Genomic DNA, 18,727 nt, shown 5'->3' on the forward strand with positions numbered 1-18,727 from the left:
TATACCAAGTATCTAAACCTGAAATTTACCAAATCCTAAAAGCCTTTCTCATGCTATTACTTTGTGTAGAATCAGGTTTGGTATGACATACTGCGTCTTTTTACCATTTTCATTTTCTATTTTTGTTATGACAAGAATTATCATATGAATGAGCTCATGTATTTTACATTAAAAAAAAGACGTGACAGGAAGCCATTCATCACGACATTCCAACTTCAGAATTTATGTTGATCTAATTTTCAGTTTCTTTTAACTTATGTGACTATGGTGTCAAGTGCAAATTATTTAGGACAGTGTTTAGTTTAAGTTTTAAGTTAAGTCTTATTTTCTGATTGGTTGAGGTCAACAATTTACTACATTACTTTTGTGTGTGCTAGATTATTGCTTAAAATCCACACCTTTGTCATAACTACAGTATTTCAGTTTATGCTAGGTCATTAGAATTTTCCTAATAATAATAATAAATTTTATTTATATATACAAGACCATAGGGTGAACACTCATATAAACACTAACACTCATACTGGCTCAAATTCAAATCTTTTTTCAGTTGTTTTTGTGTTTGTGTGGGCATTTTTAATATTGCTCACAAAATTATAAATGAAATAACAAACAAAATTATAGCAAACAAAATTTTAGTTACCTATCAGTTTTCTAATCTGTTTCATCCAATGTGAAGTCACAGGAAATATTTCTACTAGAATACATCCTCTCTTATGTTTCCTATGCAGGCTTAACGCCTAAGGTTTTACACTATATCAAACAAAATATGCAATTGTGGACGCAAATAAACAAAACAGTCATGGCTGTACATTTACTGGAAACAAAGCATCATATTTTATTTTTGTGTGTTACAGTTTGTTCTCAATACCTCAGCTGAAAAGGTGAAGTTGCAACACATCAGCTGCTGAAAGCAGCAGATCACAAATCCACCTGCTAATGACTGCATTATTCTTGAGTATGCAAACCTCACAAAAATCGTATGTTGATTTAGTTCAGCCAGAAAAATTGCACAATGTAAGTAGGATATTGTTTAAATCTCACAATAAAATGTAAATGTCTGTCTAAAGGGCACAATGTCACGTGTGTACTACATGATGAGCTGTCATCTAGGCCTGGTTTAAAGTGAAACTAGTGCCAAGTGATTCCAGGAGCTCCACAACAGATTGTTCATTCACAAAAAGGAGAAAGAAGAAGCTAGAAATCATTCTGGGTTACTTATGTCACATCAGGCTACATTATTTTGAAGCCTGTGTTCTTTATCTTGTCACATTACATTTGATGCTTCAGACTCTTATATGCAATTTGCTTGCACTGACTTGAATTCTCTGCCACTGGCACTTAAGATATGCCATATCTGTAAATAAAGTTACATTTACGGTTTGTAAGTTTTTCAAATAAAAATCAAAGCATTCAACACCATATAATTTATGTGATACGCAGTGCTTCCCAAACTCGGCCCTGGGGACCCGCTGTGGCTGCAGGTTTTTGTTCCAACCAGCTACTGATAATAATTGGATTCCTGGGCTAATTAAGTGTACTGTTATTTTCCAAGTTCTGGGTTTTGTGAACAATATAAAATTAGAAATTTAAGTTTGGTATATATATATATATATATATATATATATATATATATATATATATATATATATATATATATATATATATATATATATATATATATTAAAATACCAAGCGGCTAAACATGAATTTTTTTTTAAACAATATTTTCATCCTCATTTTCAGTGTACTAATTGTTTAATTAATCCATTATTTACTAATTAGTGGGTCTGATGCTAAAGTAGTTGCATCCTTTGATTATTCAGTGTTTGCCAGTATGTCTGCTCTGCTAGTTTTTAATTGTCATTATTAAGATACAACGAAGGGGGAGAACTGCACAGAGAAAGGGTAAAATATAATGAAATAAACAAAAGAGAGTTAAATATTTAAATCTATAGGAAAAGCAGAACTACTTCTAAATGTCTTGTAAATGTAAAAAATAATGCTGCTTTGCTTTTCTGAATGTAAAAGAAGAGAAAAAAAATACCAGCTAATTAAATGAGATCAGCGTTATCAGGTTTTGTCACTGATTATGAATCTGGCTGAAACAAAAAAACCTGCAGCCACAGTGGGTCACCAGGACTGAGTTTGGGAAGCACTGTGATAGATAAATTTCAAGGGGAGGTGCCAATTTTATATAAATTAATACTAGCAATTTACACATCAGAAAACTTGTCACTTTTAGACTGCCAATAAACTGCAACTTAAAGTGTAAACATACCTTCCTGAACCTAATATCCCAAAATAAAACCGTATTCTCAACTTCTGTACTAGGCAAGCAATATAGCCTGATTCTGTTCCTAGGCAGAAAAGATTGAGTCAGCACAATCTACTAGTGTGGACAGTAGTGTTGCGCTGTATACCAAAACTAAAAAGAGTTTAAAAATTACCAAATTTTTTAAATTGTTCTATACCAGCATAACGCAAAGTTCAGTAATCTTATTACCTGAAAATGTTATTGAGATTGCTTTATGCTATCCTTAGTGAAAAGTAAGCTTTGAAGTCTTAATTTAACAGACAAGGTGACTTGATTCTCTGTAAGAGGTGTAAGGAGTTACTGAAGATGCTTATAAGAAGACTTGTACTCGTACAATGACTTTTGGCAGTAATCTAAAGGCACAGTGGTGCTGCATCTGTGTAAACAGCAGGAGACAACACATCACATTTCCCAGCATTTATTCTCTAGCTCATCCACATATTTTCAAGGGGCTCAGAACTCAACAGGCGTACAATGGTATTTACAGTAAAAATAGAGAAAATTAAGATTAATGTATTTCAGTGGTTTAACAAGTACAGTGCAAGTTGACAAAGAAACCTTTCTCAAGCTTTTTGATGAAGAGACACAAACACAACTAATTCAAGATTCTGTATAGTATGATACAAAATATATTATTCAGCTTTAGACAGCAATGTACTCTATGCATTGTACATACTGTTTTGAATAATGCGTATTTCACTAATAATACAATATATATGAGCATGAGAGGGAACAGTGCAGCAATGGGGGTTGGAGGGGGAAGAACGTCAGGTACACACAGCGCTGTAAGGCTCAGCAAGGCTCACTAGTGAGTTCAATACTCGGTAAGCAATCCAAGTTGTTCTTCTCTGCCTTCTTGCGGTTGCATTCTTTTGTTTTGCATTTAATTCTTTGAAAAATACAAAATTTTCTGTGCTTTAATTCTGTATCACTTTAGTACCGGGAGGTGTGAAAGCTATTATCAGTTCCAAAGTCAAAATTTCAGTATCAATCTAACAGAGGACAGTGAAGTTTTTTTTTTTTTTTTTAATTCATGTTCACACTTTGTTAAAAATAAAACATTTCACTCACTTTGACTTATTAAGTTGTGTCATTTCCATATTTTTAACGTTGACAATGTAGCATCATCCATTCCTTTCCAAAGTACTTGTATAGGTACTCTGGATGCCCTACATCTTTCTCTAAGGACTTCTTATCACTATCAGTGAGGGCTGGATGATATGGACATACACTCATATGGTGATTGTATTGAACCAAAGGCTATATCATGATGTGTTCTCAAATCACTTTTAAGATTGTATAGATGGCATGTTTTTTCTCTCAACCATTTTTGTTTAATATCTTCCCTATTTATTTTTGATAATATTTATTAAGGTCAACACCTTACCCGTCCTGGTGCCATCTGTGTTTGCCAGTCAGTAAACATTGCACTTGCTTTCTCTCTCACTGTTAGGCTGTTTTATATAAGGCATGACAGCACTCTTGATTCATCATTACACAAATCACAGGTTGTAATACATTTACTTGTGTATATTGTAAATATATTTTTTATGATTTGCATCATTTACAATGGTTCTAAATAATTCCAAATGATGCATTTGCATATTTGATTTTTTATTACTTGTCAGTAACAATTATATAATGTATAATATGTGCAGGTATTTATTTTAAAACAATTACCAGCATATTAAATATTGTATTTGCAGCAAAGCAACTCATATTTTGCATCATGTGTTCTATAAAAGCTTCTTGGATTCTTTTTACATGGCACTTAAAAATCCAATTAGGCTGGTGATATTTCAGTAGACATGGAGCAGTTCAGTTTCAGCTACCCATTTCAATCTCCTTATTAAAGATTGGCATTATAAAATAACATAGATTTTAATTTCATTAATTGACATTTTATTATCCTATTACTAACAAAGTAAAACGGTTGTATATTAGACTTCCTCCAATAATAACAGATTCAAATATCACCAGGACAACATATTTATAAATATTAATGCAAAATGAATGCATCATACATTGAATATCCATTATTGTCATTGTATTAAAGGTGGGACTCCCAGAATGTGGTGCTTTGATAGTCCTAAGAGATATGATTTAATTGTTTTAATACTTATTTTCTAAATATAAAAAAACACTTCTTCAGTCTCATAACATTTACTTGAATGTGTGGTCTAAAATAAATACTGAAACAGAACAGTTAAACTATAAACTATACCAAATAATGAATTGCCATCTTAATTCAGTGATTTTGGCAGCTCACATTAAAAAAAGTTTTGAAAAGGTTACCAGTTCTTAAAATAGAATAACAGAACAAATCTAAAAATTAACAGAACCTGTTGTGAAGTAATCTGCATTTATCTGTAAAGGCACAAGAATATACACCATATCCCAAACGCTACCATTTACTGCTACATACCATTTTTAAAAATGTAAATGAATGTTTGCTAGAAATGGAAGATATAACTAAAAATAAACATGATAAACACTGTAGATATTAGCTAGTTTTTTTAAGAACACTTTGGTTTTTTAATTCTATTTTCACTGTATACTTAACATTTGATCACTGAAGTACACAACTTAAGAAATGTTACAAGTTAAACTTTGCAAGATGGCAAACTGCTGCTTCTTAAAGCAGCAATACACTAAGTACACATGGACAAAATAAAACACTAAAGAGGATGAGGCAACATAACACCATAACTTTAAATCATTCAGGACACACTTTCTCAAAATCATTAGAAAGCATAACTTACAAATTCAAAATTAAAATAAAATGGCCAGTAATGCATTTTACCTCAGAACTGAGACACAAATATTGAATAATTCACACACACAAAAAAGAAAAACACCTACAATTGTTGTTGTATTAGTTACTAACTTTTCAGTAGCGGATAGAGATGGGCATCAACTCATTTTAATAAATCAATTCTTTCGATCTACTGATTTAAATAAATTGACCTATCAGATTCATTTTTAGGATTAAATGCTGACACATATGTAAAGTCAAGCCGAGGATTCCAATCATATCACAAATATATAATTTAATAATTAATACATTATTTTGTGTATACATATTAGTGCTTATGTGTATGAATATATGATTAATTTATATTTTACATAATTCATATGACAATATCCTGTTTCAGTTCACAATGCATCGTAACAGAATCGTAAGTTTAGAAGAGCCATGTGACTCGTTCATGGGTTAACAATTAGTTTGTGAATCAAGCCAACGAGAACCATATAACTAGATTAATGGTTAATGATCTGGTTAGAACTTCACAGTATCAGATAATGATACATGGCCAGTACAGACAATGAGCCGTAAAAAAAAAAAGTGTGAACTAAAGTATACATATAATGCAAACCTGACAGACTTAAATATTCACTCACTTAACTCTCAACAAAAAAACTAATTTTCCATTTTGTTAAATGACGAAATTTGGCAGGATCGTAGATCTAGGTCAGTAGGTATCCACTAAGAAAGTACTTTTTCGATATATTAATACTTAGAGGTAAGACACTCAGACAACTCCCCCACCACCACAACACAAATGCTAAATACCCCAAAATCTCAAACTACTTTGATGAATTTGATTGGAATTTGGTGACATTATAGAAAAGTAATAATAAGCCAACACAATTTCTTTATAGCTCAATATTTGTTGGTAATATAGCTGTAGCAGTGGAGTATTATTAAGCAGCAATTTTTTTTTATTTCTCTTCAAATAAGGTCACATAGAGAAATGAAATCTGTAAGCAGAACAGCATGACTGTAAAACTGGGGCTGTAATCAAACAGAGAGATTGGACCGCCAGTAAATGATAAAGCAACACAGCAGCAAGCTGAGTAGAAAATGGCATGTAAATTAGACGAAGGAAAGTTAGACACAATTCTGAGAAAAAAAGGTGAGGAAGTTGCCTCCTTGGACACATAGAGTACTACCTATCCCGTCCGCTTCTTCCTACTTCTCATAATTACGGTATACGTTCAACCTAGGAAGGACTGCATAGCACTATTATATGCAATACATAAACTTCAAAGAATGGGGAGATTTGGAAGGAGTGGTGTTATGCTACTGGTAGTAAAATACATGTAGTACTGCGGAGAACTGGGGTGTCTACTTCAAGGTCAGACCATGATGTGCTGCTATACTCCAGCTTACAAAGCAGAAGCAGAACTGCCAGTAATGAGTATCAGTTTACTTCAAGCCTTATTTACAATTAGGGCAAACTGATAATATCAGTCATCGATATATCTGGCCGATATATTTGGTCTCCACATTTGCATCAGTGTCAGTTGAACTGCCACATATATTATGATACTGAAACTCATTAAAGCAAAGCATGTTTATTTAGTTATTTTTCCAGTGTAAAAGACCTCTGGTTGAAAAGCCAGGATGGGAAAGCATGCCCTGGTACAGCGTATTGCCACACCAACCACATAACAAAACAACTCCGGATCCTGGTTGGCAAAACCCTAGGCAGATACGCAGTCCAGTCCCACTCTCCAGAAATTACCATCTGTGTGATGCAGCCAGGTGTTACTTGGGCATTGTGTTACATGTCCAACCGAATCCACGCAGCGATGGTGCTGTTGTGCCCAGCACATCTTAGGGTGCTGGCCTAGCACACACCTCTACCTCAGAAACCGCCAGGTGACCATCTGGCTGTATGCTGACGGACGCTGTTCTGAAGTCACAAAATGCAACAGAGGTGTGGCCAATAAACTGAGGAAAATAAGGGCTGTACTATGTGCTATTGACCACAAATTAAATAAATTGGTTAAAAAATAATGCTGCATCTGATTACCTTTTTTTTATATTCTGCTAGTTACATTCAAAAGAAGTTGTAATGCTGTCCGATTTGGCTGATCATTTGGTGGGTTAGGGTCAGGTTCATCATAGCGCATCTCTTGAGGTAAAGGCAAGCCACGATTGTGTGCTATATTATGCAGCACGCTATATGCTTTTACAATGCGACACACTTTCTGTGCACTATAGACATTAATACAGTGGAAATGCTTTCTATTCAAATAAGCAAATTCATTCTCTGAAGGCACCTTTATAGTGCAGCATCAGCGCAGAGCACAACAAAGGATCAATGTTCTGCTCTGCCTTTGCCGCATTAGTTGGAAAAAGCACCTTCAAATGGGCGGAGCTGCCATTTTTATAGTCTCCCCTGCTAAAGACGATGTAATGCCAGCTCATTCTTTTGGTGATTCATCCCTGGATGATGTAACTTGTCCAGCACTGATGCAGTAGAAATGTGCGTGCAGTTGACTACTCCAATTACATTTGAAAAACTCAACATTGCTGCACTTTGATGTTTCCAAGTTCAACCACAGTGTATGGAAGTCTTATATATCTGGATGAGAAGTGGAGAATACCATCCCATACAGATGGTATGGCCCACTTAGTGATGTCTGTGAAATACCCGATCATTCAGCCAGTTCACGTTGAAAAGTTGGCTAAAAACCCAAGAGTGGAAAGAACTTGCAAAGGAGCAGGCAGAGCACAATTTCTCAAAGTCTGTCTTTGTAAAGCCAGTGCCAGTTCAGCACACAGCTCCAAGAGGAGAGCTCTTGGAAATCAAAATCGACTTAAAAGCCAGTCATTATCACTCACAGATATATATCTTTTCTCTTCTAATTCTTCCATTTGCGATAATTTCTAACAACACTAAAGCAGTTATGGTAGCTGGAATAGTTTGGCCATTCCATGGACCATTAATTGTTACAGAATGATTACAATCGAGTGAATTAAATATGTAAGCAATATACAATTTTGGGAAATGACACAGAAACAGTAGCACTGCTTTGACACTGGGTTTTCAAAATTGAGCAGAAAAGTTTTGTACACAAGAGGGGAGCCTGCCATGAAAATGTGCATTAGTTTTAGGCCAAGTTTAGTTTTTATACATGTCAAAGTAAACATGGAGACAGGCATATGCACCATTTATACATGAGGCCCCAAGACTATAAAAGACTTGGACATTCATCCTTTTGCAAAGATGCTGAAAGTGTCAAATACCCCTTTCCAATGACCCCATGACCCTCCATGCTCTCCCAATCCATCTACTGACTTCATAGGAAGAGTCATCAGAGACATGAATGTTGCTGCTGAGGAAAGTAAACCTCTCAACAAGGATGAGACTCTCTCCTCAGACAAACACACTGCTGATGGCTGTGCACATGAGGTCATTAATTGCCTGGATCTTGTTTTTTATCCAGGATACTCTCAAGCCCAGACAGTTAGACTCCTCACTCAGTCTCTCGAGAGCCCCGATCAGAGACTCCATTGACTCAGTGAATATCACAGCATCAGTGGCAAAGTAAAGATCAGTGAATCTCTCTTCACCAACAGATGTCCCACAGTCACCAGACCCCACAACCCTGTTCAACACCCAGTCCAAGCAACCATTGAACAAAGAAGTAGCAAGAACACACCCCTTACAAACCCCAGAATCAACTGGGAAAAACACAGATGTTCTTCCTCCACTCTGCACAACACTCACAGTACCAGTATACAGGCCGGCCAAGACATCCAGCAACTTTTGGCGAATCCCACATCCTATCTCAGTCTCAGGATGTCCAATAGGGCAGCTTGATCAAGCAAGTCAAACTCTTTACAAAAATCAATAAAGACTGCAAAGAAACCCTCAGTACCAGTTTGTGGCTGATGGTAGACTTCTTAGGCGTAAAACTAGACCGCTCCGGTCACTGGTAGGTGAACAATGACGCTAGCAAGGACCTTAGCCGGCAACAATAGTAGTGTTATCTCCTGTAGTTGCTGTAAACTAGGTCCTTTCCAGATAAGGATGACAAGTCCTGTTTTCCAGTCCATTGGGAAGACGTCCATCTCCCAAAAGGAAGCTAAGATTGCTTACAATGCCAAGAGGACAGCCTTACTACCAGCCTGAAGAATTTCACCGCAGATACAGCAGATTCCTGCAGCATTCCCTACCCTCCTCTGTTCCACCACCTGTACAATCTCATTGAGATTGGGGGGTTCACAGCTAATTCACAAGAACTGTGGACACAGAAATTTCCAACGTCCTAGCTGGGGAATCATCTTTAAACAGCTGCTTAAAGTAGCCAGACCAGCGGGTCACAATTGCAGCATCACCTGTAAGGACCATAACATCACCCGCCCTGACTGAGACTCTCTGAGGAACAGATTTAGATGTGCGTGATGGTTTGATTCCGCTGTAAGCAGTGACGTGGGTCACTAGACTATAGATGGTGTGTCACTTGCTTACAGATTTCTCTAACATATGCATCCTTATCTGCCCTCACAGCTGTACTTCTCAGTTCCCGGTACAGGCCAGAGTTGCCATCAAGCCATACACTGCGACTCCTCTCAATGATATCCAAGGTGCTCTACAAGAAGAAATACCTCCTTCTGGGAATACCAGCAACACCAACACAACCTTTAGGGTCTTATCATGGGAGATCCCCCACATCACATTAGGATTGACAGTCACACCCAAGTCAGCAAGTCCTTCACACAAACTGAGTGCGAACTCATTAGAAACAGCCTGATCTTGGAGATGACCGATATGCACAATGACAGTAAACAAACTGAGCCTTAACAATGCGCATGCTAAACAATTCCAAGTGCTAATATTCACTAACATTCCTCATCACTAGGACTGACAATAACTCAATGTTTTACAGAGGATTCATATGGTCATTCATATACTAACTGTTATATTTGAACTTCACATTTGTCTTGTTAAAACTGTGTATTCAGTTTTACTCCACATTTCCCCCTCGGCCAAAATGACCACAGCACAACCAACTCACTCCTGGTGTGCACATTGTTTTTTTTTTTCTAAGAAAGATCATATTTATTTCAAACATAAGGGGCATTTATCCAATGAGAAACAGTAAAACTTTTCCTTTAAATGGTTACACATTTGTCTCTGTATACCTTAGCAATAGCTTTATAGAGCACTTTCTCTGTGAGAGTTGGCAGAGAAGTATAGGCCACTATTTCAGCATTTTGTTTTCAGTTTTTTTAAAATGCTGTATCTGTCAGCTTTAAAAAGAGCAGAGGTTTGGCTTTCTAAGGCATATACAGTTGCCTCTGTATTGCAGTGATTGCTTGATAAGACAATTTATTCGTTAAAAAATACACAATAACCTGCTGTGTTTGTCCTCAACTCTATAGAAGATTATTCAAGTCAAAATTAACTCTTTCAGGGCCAATTATATTTTTCTCAATTTTGGCCCAAGGCTGAATATGTTTTCCAAAAAACAAAGTGATGGTTTCATACATAAATCCACATAAAATTTTCTTTATGACAAATGCCCCTGTGTTTTATGTTCCATGAGCCTCTATACAATGTGAATTCACATACATATTACACAGCATAGTCCTGCAATGTATGGTAACAATCAAAGCAGCCAATGGTGTGCATTGCTACATTTCACTGCTTGCAGTATGTTTTACACTGGCACCACTGCTTTTCGGGCATCTGTTGTTGCATACTGCCACCACTGTGGCAGCAGGGCGAAGGCAGCTGGCAGAGGCCATCTCTGCGTGTTCGTCTTCACACAGCCAACGGCAGCTGTCTTCAAGCGGCTATGTTTGTGTAGCCGGTGGTGACAGTGGTCACAGTACGCAGCAACAGACGCCTGAGACTGTGGCACCCGTGTAACACATAATAAAAGTAGCATACTGCTAGCAAATACAGCCGAACTGTAAATTAACGGGGTTTTTTTTAGACGTTTACAGTGGATTACTGCCCTGTACACCCAGATGTCGATTAATATCAACATCAGCCTCAACCCTGATTTGACATCAGTCGACAGCTGACCTGAAAAAGTTAAATAAAATCCAAAGTATTAACTACATTGAAATATAATGTACAAAAACATATAATGTAAAAACATATCAAGCAAATGACTGATTGCTTTTCACTACAATAGAATGGAATAAAATAGCCTTTACTCTCATATACTCAATGGAATTATTTCTGTCGTGCCACGTATGTTTTTTTTCTTTGGGATACATTGGTGTCATATTAGGATAAAACAAGAAGCAAAGCACAGAAAGTTACACAGAATGTTACAGACTCAAATCAAATGTAGGATTTCATTATATAATAATAATAATAATTATTTACATTTATATAACTATTTTCCCACTACGCAAAGCACCCCACACAGGGAGGACCGGGGGTGTGAACCCATGATCTCCTCAATGCGAGGCAGCAGTGCTACCATTGTGCCACTTGTACAGATATCATGGAAACATAAGTAATCGCATGAAAATGTCTATTTCCTACCGAACCGATATTGACTTCAGTTTTTACACATTTATGGCAGTATGTCATTTGAACAATTTCTTTTTATTCGTGAATAAAAGCACATTTGTTTTGTTATATCTTTTGTGAAAGTGTTTATTTGATATTTGAACTTGAGTCCTTACACATTCTACACTTCACGTCAACATTATGTCATTATTACTATATCATATTAAGAAAATGTTCTGTTTTAGCTTTGTGTACAACATTTCTTGCCTCACATTTCTTATGTCATCCCACATTTACACAGATTGTTGAAGACACAGAACACACATGAAATATATTTATTTCAAATTATGAAATATCATTACCTATATTATTCCATACTACTCATTTCTACATAAAATCTTCAATGCAGACTTGAGCTCAGAGTGAAAATTCTAGCTTTGAAATGGCTTAAGCTGGCTGAATGGGGGATGGTTGAGTGCTGCTAATTGACACATTTGCAGAACAAAGACAGTTATCAGCAGGCAACTGATGCAGTGAAAAGGACATACAAGGTTCCTCACATGTGTTTAGGAACAGTAGGGTGTTCAGGGAGAACAACATTTTTCACCAGGTTTTAGGGAATGTTGCTTCAAATAGCAACTTAACCAAACACTTAGTGTATGTCAGTATTAGAAATGATAATAACATTAACTGGTTTTATATAAAAAGCAATGGGATAACACCTCAAACAATTAAATAATTTCAACATTACACAATCTTTTACCTGTGGTGGGAACAACATTGTCTGTATTTTCACTGCAGAGCCGAGACAGCAGGCTTGTTTTGCCAGAACCGGTCAGACCTATGCAAACCACATCATATTCTGGTCTTGGTGGAGGTGGTCCTTTGCAGCAAAGCGCTCTAAAACACTACATAAAAATAAAAATGATGAATATTACTCAAAATATTTCTGCAGATCAATACCTTAAACACAGTCAAAATTATAAATTTTATAATTTTATATTATTTTACATATTTTATAAAAATGATTCTTAAGTCTTGAACACAAACTCTGAACAATGAGTATTGTATATTACAAATCACTAGTTAGCACAATCAAAATAATTATTTTACAAACAAAAAGAAGATCCCCAAAAATTTTAAAGGATATGAGTTTCTTTTATCATTATTACAATAGTACAAACCAAATTACATGATAATTAGAAGAATTAGCAAAAGAATTAACCACAACAAATACATTTGCTTCAATTTTGGTTATATTACTTTAATAGCTTTGTAATTAACTTTTTTCAGGCAGGTGCCCAATGAATAATTAAATAGAAAAATAAATAAACACAGTAGTGTGGCAACACATAAGCCATGACTAAAGGCTCTCACCTATGGTGAAAGATTAACAAATAAATACAGTGTGAATCAAGAAAGAGATACTTAAGAGTCATAAGAAGATACCAATGATTGAAATTAAATGACCTCTTTTAAACAGAAAGGAACAGCATGTTCTGTCACATATATAAATACAGCACCTGAAATGCAGGGTGGTCCAGATCTGATTATGCAGATCCAGATCATCTGGATGACTTTGATTTATGTGGGGACGATTCCAGTTCAGCGCGAAGACGATTCTTCATGTCGTCAGTTCGCACACTTCTCGATGGTCAGGGATTTTTTGGGTGACTTTCTATGTAATAAACTTAATAAGTTATAGCGTAATGAAAATTGCAAAATTAGATCTGGACCACCCTATGAACAGTACACTACAAATAAAATCAAAAACAGTTTTAGAATTTCTTGGAATGTTTGAAATGTCACTATGGCTACAAAGCCTAAAGCAATATGCACCTGAATTACAGTCACAAAATATATTAATGTAACACACTAAAGTTATAATGTAGATTTAGTAACAATAAATAAAATAATAATCACAAAATGTGATACAACAAAAGATACTGTAAACTGTATGTAAACTCTTTGAATTACATGCCAAAACTAACAAGTTCAATTGGGCAGAGTGTAAAAGTACTTTAGTGCTACTCCACATCTTAATGTTTTAATTTGACTTGGCATTGAGCCATCCATTCCATCACATCACACTAGGCAAAGCATTAAAGCCCGCCAACCAGCACAGGTGTAGAAACTAAATACAGATGGGTCCACTAATACACTGTAAATGGTGGGCCAGACTGCAGTTTTTATACATGCTGAAAAAATACCTCTAGTGAAAACAGTAAGAGCTATACCTTATATTGGGTTCAAAATGAAGTAATCTGTACAATCTTTAATTCTGCATGTTCCTAGTTATTTTCATTCAAATGTAAGAAATAAACTATTAAACTCAGAAAAAGAAACACAGAAAATTTGGTGGAGAGGGTTGGAAACTTTATCCAGTTTTCTTACACTCCAGATTGCATTCAACTGTTAACAGTGCTTTCTTTGTGTAGCTGCAATTACACTGATATTTAAAAACCAAAAAGAGTAACTTGCATTTTCTTGAAACAAGAATGATTCAGGGACAAACATGTGCTAGCAGCATGCAGTAGTTTGTGAAAAGAATGATATACTGATCCCTTCAGTTTTAGAAACTGATAGGTAAAATGAAGTCTGTTAAAATGACAAATATTGCATAAAAAAATAAAGGAACCTTTGTAGTATCCTTAACTTTTTCAAAAATATCTGTATATACTGTGACAGTACATCAAATGCAGCCTAAAACTAAACAAATCTAGCCAGGCAAGATCCAAACCATTCACATTTCAAAACTGAAAAAAATACAACAGAACTAAATATATACACACCACATTCTTCAGTGACAGAACATATTTATACACCATAAGGTTTGTTAATGGTCCAAAAATAGAATTATCTTGATCAGGAGACTCCAAAAAAAAAACTGTAAAAGAACACCAATCTTAATAATAGAGAACAAAATAAAGAATTATCTTTCCTTAAGGAGTTATTGTATATGACAGCTTTTCATTCTTCTTTGAGTAGACATGCCAAGTCTACATAAAACTGTAAAAATGACATCCACATAAAGGATGCAATCAGACCTTTAAAAGCATTATTTTAACACTGCTGGGCTTGCTTACACCTTCTAGTGTCATTGGTTCTATATATTTAAAGGCATTTTAATTATTTACTTTTTTTTCTATCGGTGAGCAAGTACAAATCTACTCTGTAGACTTCAAGGAACATGGAAGCCAAGAAAATGCATGTAGGATGAGCTTCATAAGTAAATGGTCATAGGAATTTACAAAGAACAGAAACTGATTACAGTATTTTGTTTTCAAGAATTCTTCACTTCACTTGTTAGCACTGCATGTAATTGTTGTTTGTTAAATTCCAAATTACTCCAAGTGTGAGTGAGGATGTATATAAAATTGGGCCCAGTGATTGACCGGGTGTCCAATATAGTAAGGATAATTCCCACATTCAAGCATTATAAATGAAGCCTAAACTTGGAAACAAAAGAAGAAGATTAGTGGGGTGGATTGCCGAGCCTCAGGTGCATTGCTGTATTTTGCCTTTTGTAAATTCAAATGTATCAATGTCCATATCAGGCTAAATTAGCAGATTATTATATTTAGGAGTTACCTGCGTTATGTCTTATTACATCCATTAATTTAAAGTAGCAATCTGGAATGCCACATCTAACAACTTTCTAATATATGTAAATCATGATAAAAGGGTTGAGAAGTTAAAAAACATCCACTTCTAAAATTCTTGAAAGAGTAAGTGCTTTAAATTATGATTATTCTATTCTAACCTGAATGCAACACTTGAGAAGGAAATCATACCTGAAGATCACAACTCTACTACCCTGAAATACCACTGACAGACATCTGCTCTTAAGTACAGTATAACCACACTAAATCAGAGAAGCATTATTAATGAAGAGATTTATTTTTTTGGTATTTTTATTCTACATCTTTGTGGACTGTGACCATTAATGATTTATATTTATATATATTATTTATATCTTTATTTGCCACAAAGTACTGTATGCATGAGACCTAACAAATTACCTTTTAATACCAAAAACAATCTGTCATCTTAACATTCAAGCTTGGTCACTTTGTTTTTGTATGTGATGTACTACTCTCCTTTTTAACGACAGCATGATATAGCTTTCAGTTTGAGGCTACAATTCTAAATCAAACTGCATTGTAAGAAAAACAAGGAAGCTATTTTTCAAATCAAACATTTTAAGTTATAAAACTTAAAACTAAAACAAATTCTGAATGTGCAAACCATTTCTAGGGTTTGACACAAAAACACCCAACTGCTACAAAACAGTAGTATTAGAGTCGCCTTGCTAATCAACATTTATTTATAGAGAAGATTTTCACACAAAATATGCACCTCCAAGTGCTTAATAAGAAGTAATGAAATTAGGCATAACTTAAAATCCTGTTTACTACTGGCGGTTTAAGTCTCTAATAGTTACTTACAACAACTAAAATTGCAGTTCCACTTAGAAACACATGGCAAGGTCAGTAATGCTGCACTGAAAACTAGAAAACTTAACTCTTTTCACTAATTTCTTCTTCTTAACTGATTTTAAAACAGATTTCTTTCTGGAAACTTGAATAACTTAGATTATGCTGTTTATGAACACAGATTGCAGTTTCTCCAATTAGAAATGCCCAAAATCTTCTGTTTATTAGCACAATATCAGAACACATAAAATGTTACTTGTGGACTCAAAGCAGTTACATCTTTGTGCTCTTAGACTACATATTTATTTGAAGACATAATGAGACCTCTCATATTAATTACTTACATTAATGAAAATCTTTTTTGTAACATGTATTACATTTTAATTTTGTCTACTTAAAAGTAGCTTTTATCATAACCAATGTACCACCTTCATTGATCCTTATAGCCTTGAAAGCATTCTTGGATTCCTTCTCCCGTGGGGTCTGTTGGTACATCAGTTATGGCTCTTTGGATGTTGTTTTCAGTTCTTTGGAAACCGTATTCTTTTAGATAATTCTTCAATGAATAATGCAGTTGACAAACTATTGGAATGTGCACAGTGTCAGATTCAATTTTTGACGAGTTCGGGTCAAATACAACTCTGTGGCAAAGACAAACTGCAGTCTTAGATAAATACTCATCCCCATATGCTCTTCTAAATTTTTACATTTTTCTGCAAAGATTCACACACAATTTATGCTGCTTGGTATGCTTAAGTTCAATTTGTGACAGTCAGCAAACATGCTGTTTTCACTGTTACACGATTACGGGAGCTGCATATTGTCATGATACAAAACAAAACAACTTCACACTACTACAATTCTGGAGAAATAGTTTTTTGCAAGTGTACGTCTGTAGAAAAAGCTATATCATGCAAAAAGCTCCAATCAATGTAAACATTCGCTACAATCCAACAGCCAGTATTTGTTCCTAAAATCAAACCATAAAATTTCAAGTTTAAAACCATTTACAGAAGTAAAATTCAAAAATCAATATTTGCTGAGTGATGTGTACTGTATGTAACACAGTCAAAAACAGAAAAATATCTGCAATGTACTCAGAGGACATCCACATTATTTTTGCTATTGTTTTTAATGTTAGCAGCAGAAAAATTAACCAACAACAATCGCTCTATTCAGCGATAACATATTCGGATGACCTCTAAAAAATGAATATATACAGTAAAATATAAATCCATAGAAATTTAAACAAGTGAGTAATTGCTACACTTTGCTTTATTTACTAACTTGTTGTTACAGGTCCTTTAATAATATAAATAAATATATACAAATATTTACTATATTTTACTATAAGTCAATTAGGACATTAAATACCCACTGACATAGTTATTTTAATTAGGGTAGTTGGATATATTTGATTGACTACTTGAGGTTATCACTTTGAGATAACCTTATACACATTCTACTACCACAAAACATAGGAATAGTTAACAACAAGCTGTGCAGAAACTCTAAATGCATCATAACAGAAGCCTCTTGTAAATTAATTAAAACTGAATCACAAAGCAAACAATATGGAGAACCACCAAAACATCATAATGGAAAACAACCATTATAATTAAAATAAAAGTAGACCATGTTTAATTTTCAAATACTCATTATTTTGCTTTAAAAACAGTACAGTAGCTCAAACTTTGGATATTCATTTTTAATTAATGTCCCTGACTATGCTTTATATCCTAATACATACTAAATGAAACTAGAAAGCAATATAAACCATTCAACAGACAGAAACAGAATATAAATTATTAATAACATTCTTTATTATGTACTGTATCAATAAGCTTCCATCACATCAGTTTATCTTTCTGATGACTACTACTTTACCTTTTGGGAAACAAAATACAGCTGTTTACTTAACTTTCACCCATCCATTTTTTAAACTGCTTTTCATTGGTCACAGGAGAACACAGCCTATTCCAGCATCACTGAGCTTAAGGCAGGAGTCAATAATGCACAGGACAGCCCATCACAGGGCTTATTCACTCACACAGGGCCAATTTATAGTTGCTAATCAACCTTCCTTTCACTGATAGAAGTAACATTCATCCATTTTCTGAAGTTGCTTTTTCCACTAATGGCTAGGGAGTAGAAGTCTTTTTGTAGCAGGATTAGGCACAAGGCTGGAATCAACTCCTGTTCATGCCGATGCCAACTTATAAAAGGCCCATTTCAAGTGACCAATAAACCTGAGAAGGCCGTATTTGGGAAGAGCTGATGAACAGGAAATATCCAGTGAAAACCCAGACAGACCCCAGGTGTATGTACACATTCCATATAAACAGTGATTGGGCTTTGAAATGAACCCACATCCTTTATACTGTCTGGTAACAGCACAAACCATGGCATGACCATGTGCATAGATATACCGTATAAATCTAAATATGTGTTAGTAAACAAATCCAGTAAACATGCACAGATACAAAAAAAAATGCATTATCTATCCACATATACAAAAATCTTTAGATACACACACTTAAAAGGCACACACATGTAAATGACTGAAACTGAAAAATCTCAAACCTTTTCATAAATTTTAACTTTTTTTGTCTCGCTTCAGCAGTCTAACACAGTAAGTAAGCAGTCAAAACCAGGCCCACTTATTTACGAGTAGAATGATTAAGAATCCAGGGAGTAAAGGGGGC

General features: G+C 34.9%; 1 protein-coding gene across 3 annotated transcripts in view; it reads right to left on the reverse strand.

Annotated features, from left to right (window-relative positions):
- Positions 1–18,727, reverse strand: part of LOC120532486 (ADP-ribosylation factor-like protein 15) — a 450,163-nt gene that overhangs the window by 339,407 nt on the left and 92,029 nt on the right. For all 3 annotated transcript variants that reach the window (XM_039758514.1, XM_039758512.1, XM_039758513.1), the window contains exon 2: positions 12,350–12,494. In XM_039758514.1, coding sequence (XP_039614448.1) covers positions 12,350–12,494 — 145 coding nt within the window. The remainder of the gene's footprint in view (positions 1–12,349; positions 12,495–18,727) is intronic.

The sequence above is a fragment of the Polypterus senegalus genome, chromosome 7 (assembly GCF_016835505.1).
Source record: "Polypterus senegalus isolate Bchr_013 chromosome 7, ASM1683550v1, whole genome shotgun sequence".
Lineage (NCBI taxonomy): Eukaryota > Metazoa > Chordata > Cladistia > Polypteriformes > Polypteridae > Polypterus > Polypterus senegalus.